General features: G+C 44.0%; 1 protein-coding gene across 7 annotated transcripts in view; it reads right to left on the reverse strand.

Annotated features, from left to right (window-relative positions):
- Positions 1 to 22,814, reverse strand: part of LOC119463792 (A.superbus venom factor 1-like) — a 268,434-nt gene that overhangs the window by 22,183 nt on the left and 223,437 nt on the right. For all 7 annotated transcript variants that reach the window (XM_049668402.1, XM_049668407.1, XM_049668410.1 and 4 more), the window contains 5 exons: positions 22,219 to 22,377; positions 19,775 to 19,882; positions 18,870 to 18,939; positions 16,939 to 17,008; positions 3,844 to 3,931 (listed from right to left, as the gene is read on the reverse strand). In XM_049668402.1, coding sequence (XP_049524359.1) covers positions 3,844 to 3,931; positions 16,939 to 17,008; positions 18,870 to 18,939; positions 19,775 to 19,882; positions 22,219 to 22,377 — 495 coding nt within the window. The remainder of the gene's footprint in view (positions 1 to 3,843; positions 3,932 to 16,938; positions 17,009 to 18,869; positions 18,940 to 19,774; positions 19,883 to 22,218; positions 22,378 to 22,814) is intronic.

Consider the following 22,814-nt stretch of genomic DNA (forward strand, 5'->3'; position numbering starts at 1 on the left):
TGGCAGCGTTGCGTCGTCTGGCCACTTAATCTATGTTTTCATAAACAACATTCACATAGAGAAACCTGAATTACGGTGTTTATATTTTGCCAATGATTGCTTGCTGTTTACCAAGGTCTCTTGTACAAGGGACCAGATATGAATGAATAGCAACCTTCACTTGATATCGGGGTGTCATCAATGCCAACTGACTTTAAATAAAAAGAAATCTATTCAGAATACACTTCATTCGAATAAAGCTTCGTTTTCATTTCATTATCCTAGTAACTCAGTGACTTGCGATCTATGTGCACAGCGCAGAACGTCGACGACATGATGTGTTTTAGTGGGTGCACAGCCGTACTGGATTATATGGGAACGACGGGGCAGACGTAATGGCAAAATGAGCCAGTGAACACGGCGACATGTGCGTTATAAAGGGTTCGACGAAAATTCGTCCGGTCAGGTAACATGATGAAGAAGGAGTGGCAGTCATTGACCAAGTGAAAGTGAAAAAACAGAGGCGTTTCGGAGCCCGTACGGGTTCCATAAGCCACTTCATGAAGAAACTTTATATGGAAGGGTTCAGTGATGCAAGGAAAAGATCTATTCTAGTGGACCCTGAACTAAAATTCAGAGTTTCTTGTTACTTACTGAGAGCCGTGGAAACATTGTTTAATCGACTTCGGCTATATAATAGGTGCGGCCTTCATCAACCACTTTCTACATAAAAAGGGTGCGTTGAATCATCATCATGTGCTTGTGGTGAACCAGATGAGTACCTCTCACATGTGCTATTAACTTATCCGCTTTATAGCCTGCAGAGGCGAGAACTGCACGTCAACTTTAGAGCAGTGACGAGACCTGCGCACTCTCTCTCTGAGGGGCTAGTCTTGAACCATGACCTTATCCAGCACATTGCAAAGAGGGCGTTAGGTGCTGTGCAGAATTATTTTCTTTTTGTTTGTGGAACTTATTCTAGAAGTACTGACTGCGTGCACGCGTTCCTACTTCATTTTCTTTATGCTTTTCCACCTTGTGCTTAAGAGTGACAGTACGTCCTCCACCATTTGTTTATTTTTTTCCATGCTAGTCAGCGTTTTTTTATAGTAATTGTCGTCACTCATAGCGATTTCACCCATATAGAAATGAAATGAAGTACCAGGAAGGACATGCTTCTAACCTCTCCACGTGATGTCATAGCTAAATATATCGAACTCGTCGACTTAACGAAAGGTCAGCGAACTTAAATACTTAAGTCTGAGAACCACTTGTAACCTGAGCTGGGCTGAGCACGTCGGTGTCATTGCAGCGAGAGGATCAACTGAATTGTGGTCACTGCACCGAACTGTCCAACCTTGTAGCCTTGATACAAATCTTGCGGCCTATACACATCGTTGATTCGACCAATGCTCAAATATCCGGATATTGCTTGAAACCCTGATTCACAGATCATTGACCATCATTTGAAGAGTATACTCAAAATAGGTTTACGTTTTATATATCATTTCTATGACAGATATTGTGTATGTCCGTATTGTATACCCGTTCAGGATTGCAAAAACTCTATATTAGGACAAAAGTGGAAAGTTAAAAAAAAACGTGCAAAATGTAATACCCGGTAGAAGCAGACTAAATTTGATGATTAACCTCAGTTTAATTGCAGCCGTGAGACGTGACATAGATACCAATATTTATTCGCGAGCTTTGTCGTCAAGAAGAATGTTTTCAAATACTTTTTTTGAACGGTCCGTTACGGTATTGCTGTTCCCGGCAGTTTTGACAAGAATCACTCATGTAAGCTCTTTCTGCCGCAGCTCAATGGTAATTTCTTGATACACTGTAATGAGTGTATTCAGTTTATGTGTTTACTTCAATATTGTTTTTATTCTACACGTCTGGCTTCTCTGTCTCTTCTACTCCATCATGTTCTGGCCCTCAGCTGTGGCCGGCAGAAGTATCAAATAAATAGATATACAGACAAAAAATGTTCGAGGTGGCGCAGTACGGCGAAGAGTCACGACCTTTCTTATGAAGCCATGCAGTGTGGGGTGCTGGTGGTTGGAGAGGGCATCGTAACGATAAATGAGGGAACCTGGTTTTTAAGGTGGCGTGGGGGAAAGAGTCTGGCGTTGCTAAGTGCATGCCGTTTATGCGAAGCGAGCGGCAGCTTCTTTCCCTGGGACTCCGTGATGCGACGGAATTTGTCGGAACTTGACATTAAACGTGAACAGCGCAAAAGCAGCACGGGGACGAAAACGAGATGGGATGGGACAGCGCTTGTCCCGTCTCGTTTTCGTCGTCATGCTACTTTTGCGCTGTTCACGTTTAGTATGGATTACCAACTAGCCCAGTCCGCCATCTTACTAAGCTGACATTAAAGCCATGTTCCTTGTAGACGCTTTAGGTAATCTACATAGCCTGCTGTCCAGACTTGTTGGGACAGGAGCCGCGTTGGGTATTTTGGAGGACAGTTTTCGAACCGAAGAGCAAGTCAATGACTCCGGGTCTGCAGGAGTTAGCATTTGAAGCGCAGCGTCAATAGTTTGGCACTCGGCGACAGTATATAGTAAAAAGCAGACCGTGGAAGCGACTTGCCAGTGCGATATTAATTACAGGATTACGAGCACCACCATGCTAGCGATGAGATAGGTATTTACCCATTTGTCCGTGAAAACTTGCAGAGTCAAGCATACTACATTGATATGTGGGCTCCACAGCCGAAGAATGTGCTTGAGCCATCGGCGTTCGTCGCACTGAATGCGGCGTAGGAATGGTTAGTTGACGCTGAAGCACCTCTATAACGACCACGGCAGGTCACGCTTAGCCTGGATAACACTCAAGGCAAGAAGGTTATTGAGCGTGCCGTATGAAAATGAGAATTCTTTGTGGTGTGCAGAATTTGAAGGAACGCTAGGGCAGTGTGATAGTGCTGAAGGTTGGCCGAATGAATTAGCCATGTCTGGGAGACTTGAAAACATACAGGCAATGTCTTAGGTTCTACTAAAGCATTCTCCGATGCCGCCTGCTGTTGTAGTCATCAAAATGCCTTCCTTAACCACCGTCGATGAATGATTTCCAGGCTCTTATATTTTCAGCCTGATGGGTTCAAAATGGTAGCTGATGCAGTACTCTGCTGATAACGAGCGCCACGTGCAGGTTAGTATCTAAAGAGGGTGACTGCTCCAATCGACGCCCCGTGGATTTCATTGAACGTGTACCCTTGGGGCCGACGAGACAACCATTGTACCAACTGCGCGTTTCCAGTATAGCCTTGTATCCAAGGTAATGGTTTCGAGCTTTAGATGGATTACCCATCAAAATTGGTAACTACCGTGCATTAACTTCATATGACTTGATCACCGCCTCTGACCAGAAAACAGAAGAAACTAAAATCGAGACAAGACGATCCTGCCAGAATTTTTCTAAAGAGAGGTCACGCTTTGCGGGATCGTCTCACGTCTCCTATGCATGCAGCCGAAAGCCAGATGGAAATGTCGTCCACGTACTTTCAGATAGAGGTGGAAATTTTAGATATATGTAGAGCTTTCTTTACGCCCTACGTGGCAAAGTTAAAGAGCAGAGGCGAAAACACTTTTTTTTTGTTTTTTTGTGGAGTGCTTCTGCATATACCGCTCTTGGTTATGAAATGTAGAGGGAATGTTGGCAACAAAAGTACTTTCAAAGTGCGTGACATATTTTCAGCGCAGACAGGCGTTGCATGCGAGAATGGTGAGCGCACGCACAACACAATGGCACTGGCATATTTCGGTGATGACGCAACACTTCCCAACAGACACGTGAGGAGCCGCTGAGCCGCGGAGAAAAAAAAAAAAAAGAGGATAAAAAAGTAATGTAACGTACATTTTCCAAGTCTGTAACGTTGGCCTTGAATCCTGTCAGTAGTCCAACTTCAAAAATGACCATACCATCTGGAGCATCCTTAAGCGGGCTGTTTGGGTAGAATAATAATAAAATATAAATAAGTAAAAACGAAATGCCTTAGTGCTTGCTAAGTAACATGTAGTCGTAAATTAAACTAGATCATTCCACACTGCGGTAGTTCGCAGGTTATACATTACTCTGGTCCAGTTGTTCATGTGTTGATGACTCACTGAAAGGATGCACACTTCTGGCTTGCAGCAATATGTCAGCCAAAACAAATTACGCCAATTGCTAATCGTCGCCAGTCTGTATTGTACTCGCCTAGACACTGTGACAGGCCGCCAGATTTTGATGGGGTCTCACCTTTCGTGGAGTGCGAATATTTTCTCTAAATTTCAACCGGATTAGAATAGTATGTTTCTAAGAAAAAAAAAAAAAAACTGGATTTGCCCTGACGTGACAGACTTCTTGCTTAACATCAAACCGGTCAGCTGCTGTGAGGCGTTCGCATATGACCATGTGCATGCTGGCTAAACTGATTGCAAGCGACGGGGAATGCCACCGATTGTCTGTGACGCTTACGTGAATAATGGATTACATTGGCTCGAATTTAGTTTAGACTAAGTGGGATAACATATGTGTTTTGACTTAATGTTTTAGTGCATATGTGTTTCGAACATCTTATTCATAATGAGCGAGATTGATTTGTTCAAGATAAAATGTGACAAAAGGACTGTTTTAGGCAAGCTTTTTTTTGCGTTTATTGTTTCAGTCAGCCAGAAAATTTACGGAACACGGTTGAGTTCACTGTGAGCAGAAAAAGAAGGCCCACCATGTTTGTAGGACGGTAAAAACAGTTACGCGCAAGTGGTAGTCATATCGTGCAGAGGGGGAAACGTTTTCATTTTTATTGTGGACAGCAGTTATAAATTAGGGCATGGGCTCAATGCATTTATCCGTGCGCAAGAATTTTAGGTTAGTCTCACAGAACAGAAGAAATTGAGTGGTGGTGTGGGGAATCCAACCAGCGCTTATATGACGAGCGTTCTAATCCAACTCCGTCTTCTTGTGTGATCAACCGTTATAAGATTAAAAAATAAAAAATAAAGAAAAGTTACAAACCCATTTAAACCACATGCCTCCATCATGCTATCAAAAGAAGACACTAAAGTTTTATTGGCCTGGCTTATTTCTGACCGATATCGGCGGCAAGAGTGGCTGTTTATTTTGACTGCGGTTTTAGCTTTTACGCAGACGAACGTGCATAATACTTTCTTTTAAAGGGTGTAATAAGTTGCTTAAAGAATTCTGTCTTCTGCTTCTGTGTACTCTTGGTACTTATATTTTGGCTTGTGCAGTGCATGTTGTTGGTTATTGATTGCATTATATGTCATCACGCTAAGAAGTGCACAATATAATTACCTTGTTTGAGAGTATCTTTGTAGTTATAACCTGCATGTATGTTTACGGTGCACTTACGCATGTGTAGAAGCCTATATTTATATACGTTGGCCACTGTTTTTTCTTCTTACTTCCCTTGTAATCCGGGGCAAAGTCCTCTCTCAAGCCGATTTGTGACTTTTTGGCTCTATCTCCGCGAAATCTTGGTGTCCAAATAAAGATTTGGTTTGATTCGATGTATTTGCCATGTACATACATAGTAGATTATGGATCTTTCCGGTTTTTCTTCATAGGAGGTGCTTCTGATAGTCTTGAACTGTGGGGCCCGCGCTTGTATTATTATACTGCCTATTAAGCCTGAAACTCCAACCGCCAGCCGGTTTATATTTTCGGCTCTCTCTATGCCGGCAGGTCTGTTTTCTTTATGTTCAATGCGTTAGATTAACGATATTGCATAAACCGAAATAGAGATGGCATGGGAAATGAATGCGTAACCAACTAAATGACCTCCACTTCTCGATGTAAGTTTAGACTTACAGATGGTTACAGATGCCACGGAAACAGCGCGCGGTATGACACTGGGCAACGTTCAAGCAGATGTCCCACGTTGACTTACTGGTTTGTTTTAATGATACTGAAAATAACAGGAAGGATGCACCTTACCGGCCCAAATTGCGAATCACCAGAAGGATTTTCAGTACACAAATGAAACTTGTGGAATTTAACATACCGAAACTATACAGAGCGGGTTCTGAGATACGCGTCGTAGTGGATGAGCGCTATAGATTAGTAATTTTGATCCCCTTGGGTTCTTTAACGTCCACCTTATCGAGCTCGGGGCACGAGAATTTTTTTATTCCACCTCTATCGAAAGTGGAATGCATATATGAGTCAATAGTTGCGCAGGAGTGAGCCTTTAGCCGCTGTTGTTGTGGCAGTAATAGTTTACTCGAAATGGATGGTGTTGAACTGAAGCGCTTGTACCATGCATTGTTTTGTGCACGCTGGAATTATTTTTTCGCAGCTGGAAAAAAAATATCTTCCGAGATAAACGCCAGCTTGCACGTATATTGAGAACTTGAAAGCAGCTGTCACTATAACAATGAAGTTCCAAAGCTGTATCATGAGACCATTTTTCTTCGGGAGGCTGAAAGAATTATTACGATTTATTGTTTGGATTTAAAACATATACACTTGAAAGAAAGGAAAGAGAAAGCAACGAGCTTGCTGGCAACTGCCACCGGTAGGGGTACAACGCCTGCCTACTCTTGAGAAATTAGAAACGAGACAGAAACATTACAAATGTAGGCTAGGAAGTAGGGAAGGAAAGAGCAAATAAAGAAGAAGATGACAAATTTCAGCGAATAAAGCAAGACAGTGACAAAAAATAATGTATGGCCAGTCACTGCATGTCGTGGTACTAAAAGAATGTTAAAAAAATGGAAGAAATACTCTCCGAGGTTTTGTCAACTGAAAAAAAAAATGGCTGTGGTTTAGCGCTGGTTAAACCTAGTCGAGTAGCGATAGCTACAGACCCCCGGCTGCGCTTAGGCTTCACTTGTAGATAGACATGTAGTTAGCGAGTTGCCGGAGAATCGAGACCCCTGGTGTGAAGTCACACAGAGGGCGCGGCGAGCGCCCAAAGGCTAAAGTCCCTAGGGTGCCTCGATGCCAGCGCCGCCGTTCAGGGTGGTGCCATCCTTTGACCGCACCCGCGCCGCCGCTTTCTCGCTGCGACGCCATCTTGAGTCACAGCGAGCGGTTGCGAGTGCTTGGTGCCGGTGCTTAGTTCGAGACACAGTGCGCTCAGATGCTTCGCTGACGCTTCTACTTGCTGGACAGTGTTCAGCCGCATGAATGACAAGCTTGTCAAGTGCATCGAGTCGACATGACGGGCTGTTGTGTTCCCAAGTGCACCGGATCGACGCGTAAAGGGCTTCGTTGTTTACGCTTCCCCCGGGACCCAGAGCGAAGGAAGAAATGGGAAGCCCAAGTAAAGCGGTATCACTGGAAGGCAACGGATAGCTCCTACATTTGCGAGGTAAGTGTCAAGAAGGTTTAGACTATCGCATCGTGTTTTTCATTTAAATAAGAAAGTATTCTCTGATCCTCTCTCACGTACCTACGTTCGCTCACGAACTAAGCACTGCACCGATGCTGAGTAGCCTATGGTTTGCGAGCGCGCGTCGCATAGGCTTTTGCCGTTTTGATCGGCGCACTCTATGCGAGTAGTACCCTTATTTTAAGAACTGACGAAAATGCTTGGCCGCGAAATAGCCTTACATTAGCTACAAATCGTCATGTAAACCACCTATTTTACTTTTTCACGGGAAGCACACATCGTGTGTCTCTTGTTTCTGTTTTTTTCCCTCAGTTTCTTTTTTCGCTACTGGTTATTTGGGACTAAAGAAAGCAGTGCTTCTTCTGGGGAGAGCGGCTGTTGTGTACGTGGCAAGCGAAGTATTGTGATTTTCTCTATTCTCAGCAGATATCTTGCGGATCTCAGGTTGTTACGTTATTAGCTGATTTTTTTAGACGAATATATTTGTAGCGTGGTGCTCGTAAGCCGATGGTCATTCGTGCTCATTCCCGATCGTAGTGGGCACTGTGACGTTCTTTAAATGCCTGTGCACGGTATGCCCAGGTGTAGTAGAGTTAAGGGGCATCATGGGACCAAAATGTTTCGGCGCTTTCTGGCATGGTGTCTGTTGTAGCCTGTGCATTTCTTCGAAACGTGTGTAGCGAGGTAATACAGCATTACTTCTGCGAAATTTTTTTTAAGCACTGTAATGGGTTCTCTGTATTTACAAGGCAACTTTTCATATCAATAATCACTTTTGTTGTTTTACTTGTACTTAGAAACACTTTGAAGAGGACCAGTACGAGGGAAATCGACAGGATGGGCGCCGTCTGTTAAAGTCAACAGCCCTACATCATCATGGACTATATTTTCGAAGTGAAAAACATTGCTAATCTGTATTTGACTGTCTTAGTTACATTTACGGCTTTTGTACGCGATATGTATGCAGTGTTGTTTATTTTTTCAATGTAGTTATCAGTGTTCTAACGGTTATTTATAAAATGTTCTGTACTCGCCATCGATGTGTTTGGCTGATGCGACGTATTCGATGGTAGCTGCTGTATTCGGGCTGGATATCTTGATTAATATTACCAGCGGTTGCGTTTTCTTGTTTGCATTCTTGTTTTCGATTTATATTGTGTGTAATAAGGTTGATGTACTCACTGGAACCCCCCCCCCCCCCCCCCCATGTAATCAATGAATAAAAAAAAAGCTCTCACTATCCCGAATTGTGTGTCGAGCCTACCTTGCGAATTTTTTTTTTATCTCGTCTTTCAACATAACCTTCAGGCGCCACACAGTACATATAATTTTTCATGTACATATCTCTTTCATGATTGATTGTACTAGACATTATAAGTAAATGTACTTTGTGCATCGTTTGGTTTCTTGTGTGTACTACGCAAGATCGACACAGACATGTTACGTTAAATGTTTCTCTACAGCACTAACTAAACCTTATTTTCACATCGCAGTTATTTTTACACCATCCTAATCCTGTCAGCACGCAGTCTTGTGGGCAAAAAAAAAAAGCAAAATTGCGCTTAGATATCGTCAAATAATTGCAACGAACGCGAAGAGCACGCGCAACGCAAAGGAAACTAACCGCTGTGCGCGAGTGGCTGGCTACGGTAAAGGAGGCGTGACGTGTAAACCAGAATACAACAGCGAAAAAGAGAAACTTTACACACACGGGGGTCGCAAACCTTATATACCAAGCATCGAAGCGCAAAAAAAAAATAGTGCGTATTTCAAACATACACACGACATATTAAATGTAAATTGAATTAGGCAACTTGGGGCATGTTCCCGGCGCAATACATTTACGTCTTGGACCTTCGACGAGTTAACGGCTATTGGTTATAAAGATGTGCAGATGCGACACCGATAAAAAAATCCTAATCAAGGCAAAGCACTTGGAAGTGTGCCGCGAGTAACACTATTTATGAACGCAAGCCTAGCTGTGACTCAATATGTGACTCAATATGGCGGCGCCAGCGGGGTTGTCTCCACCCTGGACGGCGGCGCTGGGCATCGAGGCACCCTAAAAATCCCTATATAAGAAAAGTACCGCCATCCTTTGATAAACGCCGCTTCTCTCTCTCTCCCGTATCTCCGACTGGACGATGATAGCGCGCGCTTTTCGCTTCTTTATATTTTCTTTTTTTCCGCCTCAGAGCCATGTTGAAAGTCCTCTGCGCAGCCGCAGTCGCCGGCCGCGGCAGCGGCGGCGCGCGCCCGGCCTGAAAGCTTCAACGTGGACTTTCTAGGTGCGCCACCGTCGACTTGGCTTTCGCAAGCAAAAAGTAAAGAAAAAAGCAAGCGCTTTAGGAGAGGAGGCGGCGGAGGAAAGAGTAGATGGCGGTACTTTCTTATATAGGTACTTTACCAAAGGGAGGAGCGGTGGCCGCTTGGCGACCGCGACGAGCCGAGTTGCTGGAGAATCGAGGGCCGTGGTGTGACGTCACAGTGCGGCCACGGCTCGAAGTGCGGCGACAGCGAAGAGGCGAAAACCTGGCGTAATGTAGCTATCGCTAAAAAAAAAAAAAATTGTGGCAGAGCCCATCTCACTATGGATGTCGACGTCATTGCGATTACCACTGACGCAATGTAGCGAAACACCGTGTTACGCCACCACAGAAACGCGTCGTGTATGAAGCCGTGTATGCAGCCGGGATCCTCTCTCTCGCTTCCCTCTCCACACGCTGGGTCACTCAGCGGCGCCGTCGCGATGTCCGAGCGCCTGTGTGATTCTACATTCAGAGAAGTTTGTCTGAATATGTATCGCGCGGGTTCGATTGCGCCCAAGCACTGGAGAAATCTTAAATCATATTTTTTTTTTGCCATTGAAGAGCGGCTCATGCCAAGTGGCACATAGTTACCCAGTGTCACATGCACAGTGACGCAAGATGGTCCAGCGGTTGGTTTCGAACACGGTTCTCTCAGTACAGCAGCCCGATTGCTCTACCCAAAAGACCACAAACTTCCAATAGTTACCCCAGTTGGCGGGAAAACGGTTAGAGACACAGCTAGATAGGTGCGTACATAGATACATAGACAGACAGTCCCCGAGAAGTGGGCGAATTACCCTAAAAATGCTAATCGCAATAATAAAGATAAATAAGGCTATAAATGAGACGCCAAGTTAGTTTCTTCTAGAAAAGTAAAGAGCACGCGATGAGCTTCATCATCGTGTCGAGACGGGCAACCACTGGGGCACAGACATCCATCGAGAGTCGCACACCGCTGGCCAAGAAGATAATTGTCCCTCCGTAGCGACGTGCGCTGCGCCGTAAAAGCTGAAAGAAAACAACGCTGAAAACTAGGCAAACGGATTTCGAGGAACCCTGCACGTAACTGCAAGTAGCCGAACATTATCTTTCCTTCTTCTCGAAACTAAGGGCCAGTGATGTCTTATTTCTTGTAATCAGATATGTTCGCAGCTATATAGGGCATCACACTTAGCAGGAGCTACGGCGCACCTTAATTCCCTGGAATAAACTTAAATGCCACAGGCACACATTGAGACTATTTAGCGACCGTGACTAATTAGTGCAGTTTTAATGCGATTAGCATTCTTATGGTACTTCACGCACATTCCAGGACCTATCTATCTATCTATCTATCTATCTATCTATCTATCTATCTATCTATCTATCTATCTATCTATCTATCTATCTATCTATCTATCTATCTATCTATCTATCTATCTATCTATCTATCTATCTATCTATCTATCTATCTATCTATCTATCTATCTATCTATCTATCTATCTATCTATCTATCTATCTGTTTGCCCCAAAACTCGTGTCTCTGGGTAGTCCATGGTCGAATGGGTACCGCGTCGGCCTGCTGTGCTCAAGGAACAGGGTTCGAAACCAACCGTCGGACCAACTTGGTGTCACTGGGCATGTGGCATTGTGTACCTACGTACCGCTCTTTAAAGAACCTTTTTGATGCCAACATGGCCCAATGGAGATGTCGGACTGTGTATGTGGCATGGGTATGTACCACTGTTCAATGAATCTCTTTGATGTCAACTTGGGTCACAGTGTAGTGTGTGTGCCGCTCTTCAATGAACCTCTCGCCAATTTGGGTCCCTAAGTACGTGGCATTGAGTGCGTGGCAAGCGAGGGAACAATTCTCAGAGTTCGCAGGCACCGGCGCGCCACGCTTCTCGTCTCGGAGGCCACGTGCGGACTTTTCGGCAGTGCCTCTAGACGGCGCGGCGTGTCCAGAAATACCCGCGAGAGCGGAGCCCGGTTGCCGCATGACGCATTTCAAACGCAGGCGTCACGGCGGCGGCACTAGATGGCGCCGAGTGTTTTTAGGGAAGCGCGGAAGAGGAGTCCCGCTGCAATACACGCCGCATGGTGGCGCCTGACACCGGCAAAACAAATATCGCCGAGAGCTAGTGGGGCTATACTAGTCCAAGTGCAACGAAATTAGGAAGGCCCACTAAGCTTCAAAAAAGTCACTCCCTCACCAGAACAGGAATTGGCCTCCCTGGTGCAGTATTCGGCCGCTACCTCCCTAATGACTCCTACAATTTACCCATGGCCCTCAGTCCCCAGCGGCTGCGGAGAACCTGACCGAGGCGGCGGTCAGACCTGCTACGCGGCAGAAGGTGCTAAGAGTCTCTGGGTGCGGACAGGCCGCCAATGGCAACTGAACCTGGCAACGTTGAACTCGCGCACCCTATCGAGTGAGGCTGGCTTAGCAGGGCTATTTGAATAATTATCAGGTATTGCCTGGGATATTGTTGGCCTTAGTGAGGTGAGAAGAACTGGTGAGGCTTATACAGTGCTGACTAACGGCCACGTCCTCTGGTACAGAGGTCTTCCAGATAGGAGAGAATTTGGAGTAGGATTTCTAGTCCGTAAGGACATAGCGGGCAACATTGATGAATTCTACAGCATTAATGAGAGGGTAGCAGTCGTCTTAATAAAGCGAAATAGGAGGTATAGAATGAAGGTAGCACAAGCCTATGCCCCAACCTCCAGTCACGATGATGAAGAAATAGAACAGTTTTATGAAGAAATTGAATTAGCAATTAGAAAGGTGCAAACTCAGTATACTGTAGTCATGGGCGACTTCAATACAAAAGTGGGGAAAAAGCAGGCTGGCGAGCAAGCAATTGGCAACTACGGCATCGATTCTAGGAACACTAGAGCAGAGATGTTGGTAGAATTCGCGGAAAGGAATAGGCTCCGAATAATGAATACCTTCTTCAGGAAGCGCAGCAACAGGAAGTGGACCTGGAAAAGCCCTGATGGAGAAACAAGGAATGAAATAGATTTCATACTCTCTGCCGATCCCAGCATAGTGCAGGATGTAGAAGTGTTAGGAAGGGCAAATTGCAGTGGCCATAGGTTAGTGAGGTCTAGGATTTCTCTCAATTAGAAGAGAGAAAGAATAAAATTAGTCAAGAAGAAACAGGTCAACCTAGACGCAATAAGGGTAAAAGCAGACCAATTCAGGCTGGTGCTCGGAAACAAATATGCAGCTTTAGAACAGGAAGATAAAGACAACATAAAGGTAATGAATGAAACCGTAACTAGGCTGATCTCAGAAGCAGCAATTGAAGTGGGAGGTAAGGCATCAAGGCAACCAGTAGGTAAGTTCTCCCAAGTAACAAAGAACCTAATAAAGCAGCAGCAAAGCATGAAAGTGCCAAACTCGAGATATCAGATAGAATTTGCTGAACTGTCGAAACTGATCAACAAGAAGAAAGTAAGGGATATCCGAAATTATAATGTGGAAAAGATTGAGGAAGCAGTAAAATATGGACGCAGCATGAAATCAGTGACAAGAAAACTAGGCATAGGAGAAGGCAAAATGTATGCACTGAAAGATAAGCAGGGTAATATCATCAGCAATTTTGATGACATAGTAAAAGCAGCGGAGGAATTCCATACTGACCTCTACAGTTCCCAGAGCAGCCAAGCTACTTTCGGTCGAAGTAGGGATGAACAAGATACAGAGGCCCATTCTATAACTAGCGATGAAGTTAGAAGGGCCTTGGAAGACATGAACAGGGAAAAAGCTGCTGGAGAAGATGGAATAACAGTCTATTTAATAAAGGATGGAAGAGATATCATACTTGAAAAGCTTGCGGCCATTTATATGCAATGCCTCACGACTTCAAGTGTACCAGAAAGCTGGAAGAACATGAACATTATACTCATCTTGAAGAATTATAGACCCATTAGCTTGCTCTCAGTATTGTATGAAACATTCACCAATGTAATTTCAAATAGAATAAGGGCAACACTTGACATCACCCAACCAAGAGAACAGGCTGGCTTCAGGAAGGGATATTCTACGATGGATCATATCCATGTCATCAACCAGGTAATTGAGAAATCTGCGGAGTACAATCAACCTCTCATATGGCTTTCATCGATTATGAAAAAGCATTTGATTCAGTAGGGATACCAGCAGTCATACAGGCATTACGCAACCAAGGAGTACAGGACGCATACGTGAATATATTGGCAAATATTTACAAGGATTGCACAGCAACCTTGGTTCTCCACAAGAAAAGTAGAAAGTTACTTATCAAAAAAGGGGTCAGACAAGGAGACACGATCTCTCCAATGCTATTCACTGCATGCTTAGAAGAAGTATTCAAGCTCTTAGACTGGGAAGGCTTAGAAGTGAGAATCAACGGCGAATATCTCAGCAACCTTCGGTTTGCAGATGACATTGTTCTATATAGCAACAATGGACACGAATTACAACAAATGATTGAGGACCTTAACCGAGAAAGTGTAGGAGTGGGGTTGAAGATTAATATGCAGAAGACAAAGATAATGTTCAATAGCCTGGCAAGAGAACAAGAATTCAGGATCGGCAGTCAGCCTCTAGAGTCTGTAAAGTCACAGGGGACCCTGATCATGAGAAAGAAATTTATAGTTGAATATAATTGGGCTGGAGTGCATACGGCAGGCATTTCCAAATCCTGACTGGGAGCTTACCACTGTCGTTGAAAAGAAAAGTGAACAATCATTGCATTCTACCGGTGCTAACATATGGGGCAGGAACTTGGAGGTTAACAAAGAAGCTTGAGTACAATTTAAGGGCCGTACAAATAGCGATGGAACGAAAAATGTTAGGCCTAACGTTAAGAGACAGGAAGAGATCGGTGTGGACCAGAGAACAAAAAGGGATGGCCGATATTCTAGTTGACATTAGGCGGAAAAAATGGAGCTGGGCAGGCCATGTAATGCGTAGGATGGATAACCGGTGGACCATTAGAGTTACAGAATGGATACCAAGAGAAGGGAGGCACTAGTCGAGAACGGCAGAAAACTAGGTGGAGTGATGAAGTTAGGAAATTCGCAGGCGCAAGTTGGAATCAGCTAGCGCAAATTGGAGATCGCAGGGAAGTGCTTTCGTCCTGCAGTGGACATAAATATAGGCTGATGATGATGACATAACTCATTTCGATGGTGGCAATAAGTTGTGTCGCTATACTGATTCAATGCTAAACGCTTTACCATCGACAGTCATCGTGAGATGGGTTCTGCCGATTTTTTTTTCTTAGCTTTCTTATCAAACCTTCTACTTGTACATGTTGGGAAAACTAAATTTTAGCTAAGACTCCGAAATTTAGAATTCCAGCGATAACAGAAACAGGGGCGTTGTTCGCTGCGCATTGGGATAATCTATCGCCAAAGTGGCGTAAAATACTGCAGTCGTGTCGAACCCGAACCAGCAAACTCACGGTTAGCTACGCCAACCTCGCTTGCGACAAGCTTATGTCAACAGACGGTTAAATTTTCCAATTATGTTTGGAAAGCTGCGATCTTGGAAACATTATAAGTATTTTAGAGATGCGCTGCCTGAGAAAAATGATACCTGGATATTTGAGTTAAATATAGCTGCTTTTAAATTCCAATCCACGAAACTGTCCCTTCGCAAATATTACTTCTCGACGCAAAATTTGACAATATTCACAAACGTCCCGATATTTTCAAGTTGGCACATGTCTTGAGAAAATGTTCAGCAGAAAAGAAATATTGCTGTATGCGGGATGTGCGGTTGTATGGACGTTCAGAATATACTTTCTCGTGTACATTCCAATTCATTGCCTGTGTGATGAAATATTCGCAAAAGGCTGCGTTCTACCACCGAAACCGCGCCTAATTCCATCTCGCGGCCACTGAAAGCGCTCGTTGTTCGTGCCTAAAATTTCGACACTCGATCCGATCCGAATGTTGAAGGTGCTGGGGAAAACGACCGAAAACAGAAACGAGCATATTTCATATCATACATTCCCATCTTCGCAATTGAAGAGTGAATTGGACGGCCTATATTTGGCATTTAATCTGAATCGAAATTTGAACTCGTTCATGACTCGCTGCAAACTTTCTGATCTGATGGGAAAGAGCTCACGCTCCCAATGTTTCAGAGGGTGTGCTCAAAGCCTGAGATGTCTTGGCAGTAAAAATTAATACTGTCGGTATATCGCCGACCAGTGTTAACTATTAGGAAATATGTGTAAGGCGTTGCCGCGCGAGCGCTTCTTTATTAATGGTGCAAGTTTCCGCCAGACACTTATGCGCGAAGCGCGCCAGTTTAAAAATGAGACCTTCTTTTGCCACTTTCATTCTGTCTAGGTTGCTCGCGGTAACCTAGGCCATTAAGCTGATTTATTTCAATTGAACGACTTACCATGTAGCGTGCACCCATCAATTCTCGTTTGGGATTTTTTTTCTTGGCTCGGAATGAATACAACGCAATTATCTGAAGCCTGCCTTCGCTTGCTGCTTTACTTTGGCCAGCAACATCTACTTATTTTCGTGCGTATACCAGTTGTTTCAGCGAACTCCTTAAAAAAATTTAAATTGCCTGTGGAAATCGCACAATTCTAGTCCATGAGTTGGTCTACTCGAAGATGTGGACATTACTTGCACAAAAAATTGAAATGCATACTCAACTAATTAACAAAAGTTCACTAATTAAGTTTTAACTAATTGCCTTACGGCACATATTTCAATTTACAAATTCTAGCCGGGGAGTTCGCAACGCGGATCCATTTGTAACGGAATTCTGAGGATGACACCAGTTTCAAGATTTAATTCCCGAACTTTGCGGAGAAATGCATTGGCGTTCCAGGTACTTTTGTACTTCAATGCATAAAACGACGTTTTATTAAGAAAGTAAGTGGAACGCCTGTGCACTTTTACTGCAAGTTTGACGGCGCATATCTCATAAATGGTGTCATCCAAACAATTATTTTCAAGTGGATCTGCCTTAATTGCAGTCTCACCCGCTAGACTTTGTAAATTGCAACATGCACGTGCCTTATTGTTTAGTTAAAAGCTTCGGGAACTTTTGCTAATTAATTGATTATAGACCACCTCATGGACTAGAATTATGCTATCTGTCACAGGCAATTTAAAAACAAAATTTTGAGTTATCGCTGAAACACGCGGTATATGTGTTTATACTCAAAGTTAGTGAAGCTGTTTTTATCACGAAATATATAATCTGTTCCACGAAATGGCATTTTGTGAAATTGTTTATGCATAACTGCAGTCATCGAATAAGCGACTGTCGCAATTGGAGAAGTTGAAGATCTCACCTTGCGCAGACCTCCATGCGATAGTTGGGCTTGAGGTTGCTCCTAAAGTGCGAGTTTTTGTTTTGGATGCCTAAAACACAGATAACATTGTTTTTGAATACATTTCAAAGAAATTAATAAAAAGGATGGTATTCAAGCCCAGCCTGCACTTTGTAAGCCGACAAAAAATGTCCGATGCCAGAACCGCGTCTGATGTATGTAAACCAAAAATAGCACAGGCGACAAAACAAAAGAAAAAGGTGAAATTATTGTTCAATGTCACCGACCGCTAATATATGCATGTCAATGAATGTTACTGCTGCAAGGTTCGTAGTTCGTAGACCCTTACAGATGCTGTATGGTTAGCACTATTAGTTAGCTTGCATACCCCAGAAGTACGAGGAACTCTTGTTTCGTCAATATTTACGAGGCAACGCCGGCACTACGGCACAGATGTTCATGTAGGAATGCCTGTATTACCCATATTAGACGGTAGCATTTATTTTGAGCTATGGATGTTGTATGTTGAAGGAGATACGCGCAAATTAAGAAGGTACAATGGTGATGTGCTTTATAATTTCAAAGGACTCCCGTTTACAGTCAGTTTCAGAATGTTTTGAATATTCCCACAAATTAAAAAGAAAATGCCAGATACATTAGCAACAAAAAGTCCATTGTTGCGCTTCCGGTCTTATGGACGGCTAAGTAGAGCATGCAATCAAAAGCCATTTGTAAATACAGCCTCTCCTTTTTTTTTTGTCTTTGTCTAGTTGCTTGGCTGACAGATCATGTGCGCCAGTTTCAGAATGCCATTTGCCAAAAGTGCGCCATATCTAGCCTAAGATCGGTGACAAAAGGAGCCCCCATCTTCTCACGAGCACAAGGAAGCCTAACCTAGGCTGCAAGAGTGGCCGGTGGCTGACAATAACAGACAATATCATCGTCAGATCACAACTGCGACGATTACGACCACACACACACCACACACACACACACACACACACACACACACACACACACACACACACACACACACACACACACACACACACACACACACACACACACACACACACCACACACACACACACACACACACACACACACACACACACACACACACACACACACACACACACACACACACACACACACACACACACACACACACACACACACACACACACACACACACACACACACACACACACACACACACACACACACACACACACACACACACACACACACACACACACACACACACACACACACACACACACACACACACACACACACACACACACACACACACACACACACACACACACACACACACACACACACACACACACACACACACACACACACACACACACACACACACACACACACACACACACACACACACACACACACACACACACACACACACACACACACGCACACGCACACGCCCACGCCCACGCACACACACACGCGCGCGCGCGCGCCTAATTTTAATGGGCAAACTAGTAACGTGTCTGTAAACTGGACGGCGTGTTTGTAGCGATGCCCTTTCCGACGCTATTCCATTTCACGATTTTTTTGCGATTTGTCAGTGGTCAGAGTCGTGCTGCGCACGCGTTATCAATGAGATCAGCCAGCCCTGAACGGTTGCTGATAAGAGTGGCATAGACTCGAGTGGAAGGCACTGCTACAAAATCGTGGTCCTGGACGCTATGTGAGCTGATTCACCGTTTCCGAAACCATTGCTCCTTACGTGCTCGACAGACAAGTCTGCAGCACTGAGCCTCAGCTTCCTTAAAACCCTTGCTCCCTGTTGCCGGATAGTTTCTGTCACTTTTCTGTTTTGAGAATATGCGACGTCTGCTTAGCCTCCTTCTCTGAGACGACGAGTTGGTTTATCTGCTGAACAAGTTGAATGATATGTGTTTTTCAGGAACACTTACTTCGATAAACACGCGTCAGTATTTCATCTCTGCTTGGTTGCTTCTCTTCAAAGTTCGCCGTGATGTCGAACTGAAACGGATAGCATAAAGCGAGTTAAAGTAACGCCAGTGATTTCAGCTGAAGTAGCGTATTCTTTTACAATACTGGAGGCCCAAGGTATGCGCTCTGCACGAGAGGCACGAAAGAGTTCATACAACAACCACTGGTGCAAATGTTATGATAAGCTTGTGATGCACACAAAAACGTTCTTACGCTAGAATTATTCGTAGATAGAGGTTCCAGGCAATCCTGATGTTCGACATATAGCCGGCCAATGATAAACAGATCTTACGAACCAAGCTATTTGCGAATTTGGCACCAATTATGCGGCTGCTGCTTCTGCACTAATAACACGGAGACCATGAATTATGGCCCAGCATAAAAATTCTTTCAATAAGGTCTGCTGAATATTTTGGAGGCTTTCATTGCCTAAGTTGGCAAAAATAACGCAACATTTGAAGTAACCGAAATTCTGCCTCAGTGACTTATTCTTCATTCTTGTTTCGAAGTGTGTCGACCTTGACGTATACATTGGTCGTGTTCAAATTCAGAATACATGGATAATTTATGCTGAAATTACACAATTATGATGCACTATCCTTTGCTAGATCAGTTATGTGGCAGTTAGAAAGAAGAAGTGTATCATAGAACGACCCTTTGATGACACTGGAGAAAATTTTGTGCAAAGTAGTTGAAATATTTTCTATTGTCGTATGGTCATTGCGGATAAGAGTTTGCAAAGCGAATTACATGACCCAGCTACACTGACAGAACGGGGTCCGAAACATTTCCGCGCTGCATTTAGTTTTCCCGTTATGCATCGAAGCCGAAGGAAATTAGTTCACCAATAAGAGAAAGCAAATACCTTGCAAATATCATCAGGTACTTTGGCGTTGTAAGTGTAGTTGAAATACAAGATGCCGGTGCCAGATCCTTTGACATTGACGAATATCTTTTCTCCTGGGTGATTAATCTGTAAGAGAATGTACCAGTTGACGAGCAAAAAAAGATGATGACAGTGATGTTTTATTGGCATCCTCTTTGAAACTAGTCACGTTGCCTGCTTGAGCTAATCAGGTAATCTGTACATGCTTATCACTGTAGCGTTTTGTCTACATCTCCTTAATCTTTTTTTCTCTTCATTAAAACTTTTATATATACCTCGTACCGCTAGCTATGCCTGTAACGGATCCGGTCCAATCAATCTCTTCCCTGCTCTTCTTTTCCCAATACTCTAAACGTACCTTGCTTAACTTGACTGCTGACCGGTTAATGGTTCCATCCAATTTAAATCCCAGCGCTTTTCGAAAGTATACGTTACTTACGGGTCTCGCTGGCTGAATACCTTCGCATTCCATTAGGATGTGCTGAGTTGTCTCCAGATGTTTCCGGCAGCAGACACATTCCTCATCTTGTTGCGAATATTTGCTCTGGTATGTTTTTGTCCTTAGGGAACCAGCTCGACCCTCAAATAGCGAGGCACTGCTCTTTGTGTTATGCTACTGATTTTCCCTTCCAATTTAATTCTAGCTTAAATTTGCTTACTTTTTTGTTGACAATTTACTATCTCTATTTCTCTCACTTTCCTTTTGATGACTCCTGGTTGTCTCTTTACACTTTCAATTACTCTGTACTTGGTTGCTAACTTTCTTGACCCCTTCCTCCATTCTGTGTCCACACTCTTGAGGAACAGATATTTGTGTTCTTTAGCCACTCGTTTATTTTCATCCATGTTCGAATCGTTACAAAATACTACCCCCTGGCACCGTGTTATGCCGGATTCTTTCTAGTTTCCCTTCTTTTTCGCCTTCGCCATTGGCACACACAAAACCTCATTTCCGGTATCGGCGAGATGAGCCACTCACGGAGGGACGTATGATACCAAAAGAATAGATTCGGAGGAATACAATTCTTACAACAAAATGGTCCGTGCTTCGGGACTTTCCTTCGTCAGAGCAGCAACTGCTTTCCTTGAAGATGGGCACAGCCGTGCTGTGCACATCGTAAATGAATATCAACTATTCCAGTCTCACACCACTTTCCTTGACAGCGTTTACATAGCTCACTCTCCCCCACTGTGGATGAGGGAGGAGAATAAGTGGATGTGTAGAGTAGAGAGGGGAAGTCGGAAGTTAAAAAAAAAAAAAATCGGGTTGTTTAGCAGTGACTGGTGGTAACGGGGGGAGGGGTTCTACTGCCGGTTATTCCGGGAAGCAGGGGTGACAAAAAGAATGTTTGCGTATACGCAGGCATTGTCAATCTGGTTGATTTAGTTTTCCTTAGAAATTTGCAAGTAAGAAGAGATGGGCATTGGACAGTCGAAACACTAGCAATAAAAAAGGGCTAAATTAACTGGGTTTTATCAAGAGGTGTTCTGTTAAGAGAGAAAAGTCCAATAGGAAACGAGAACATTGAATACGAATGCATGTCTTGTCGAAAGTTGAGAGACAGAGAATATAGATTAACGAAATATGATATAACTAAATATTAAAACTAAAATTATCCTGTGCCACAGGTGGCACACGATAATGTAGTCTGGAATCTCTCGGTTGAGTTTCCACGAAGGCTTGTACCGAAAAAATGCCAAGTTAAGCGATAAACAGGTATAGTCAATATTGATGCAGGCGCAGCAAAAAAAAAAACAAAAAAAAAAAAAACAATGTGAACCTTACAGATCACCTTACACGATCAGGCGCTGAAGCACTCAGCTGGTTGCTGCGAGCGGGCCGACTGCTTCCCTACTGTTGAGGCGTAAATTTCCCGAAAGGCAGCATCAAAAGTGCGGCTTGCAGTGTGGGGTATCACCAGGGGCTTGCAGTGACCACCTAACAGACAGGCATGCTCATATATCCTGTATAACCAGGGTGATCTTGCGGAATAATTGTGACAGTAGATGAAATCTGCCTTGTGCTGCTGCAGTGCCTAAAAAAAGCTACACAAATAGTATAAAGTGCGTCAGGCAGGCTGAATTGACGTTTCAGTATCTGAATCATTCTTGGTCAAGGTGGCCGTGAAAAAGTTACAGGTTCACTTATCGAAACTTCGGCCCAGCCTGCCAAAGACACTTCGCCCTGTTTACCCCTTCTCCATCTTTTCGCATATGTCTTCCATCGCTGGGCCTGACTTTGAGTTGGCACAGTCATTTCGCCTTCCTGGTTATGTTACACCACTGCTGCTGTAAAGACGTTCAGCAATAATAATCTGTTGTGCATGCTCCAAGCGTAATAGTGTTATCGAATGTCTAACTCGAGAGTCCGACTAGAGGTCTTGTTGACAGACTTTGGCAACTACTTATTGCGTTGAACCAACCTCAATCTTGTTAAGGATGGTGGCGTTGTCTCGCTTGATCCTTATATTTTCATTGAAACCTCTGTTGTTACTTAATGTCACCTCACATTGCAAGTCAAGGCTGTTTTCTTTGGCGAAGACAGCATACTTGGCGAGTGCTTGGAGAGCCATCACAGTATCCTGAAAAAAAAAAAAGAAAGCGGTTCACTTAACCGCCTACATACTTTGACAAAAAAGAAAGAGGTTTAACTCTTGTAAATCTAGTAAATCGCACAACCAAGCAGACGAGCGAAAGGTCTGTTTGGCTTGGTTTTGCAAAGACCATGGACACAGTATTTCAATAATGCATGATTGCGAGCTTGGTAAGCTTCTCTATAACGTGCTAATCTGGCCTCCCTTTGCTCCGGTGTTTCAGCCGCGAACTCTGCCTTTGCTTGAGATTTCGCAGCCTGCCGTCTACTTATATCTACTGGATGATTGGATTCAGCCTGTCGGTTGCGCTGAAGCGCACGCACAGACGGCCCAGCCGGCGCGCCATCCATGGCCAGACTGAGCGACCAAGCGCCGGTGAGGCAGCTGTTAAACCCTCGCCTACTCACGGGCTACCGCAGCGGCGA

This window comes from Dermacentor silvarum, chromosome 1 (assembly GCF_013339745.2).
Source record: "Dermacentor silvarum isolate Dsil-2018 chromosome 1, BIME_Dsil_1.4, whole genome shotgun sequence".
Lineage (NCBI taxonomy): Eukaryota > Metazoa > Arthropoda > Arachnida > Ixodida > Ixodidae > Dermacentor > Dermacentor silvarum.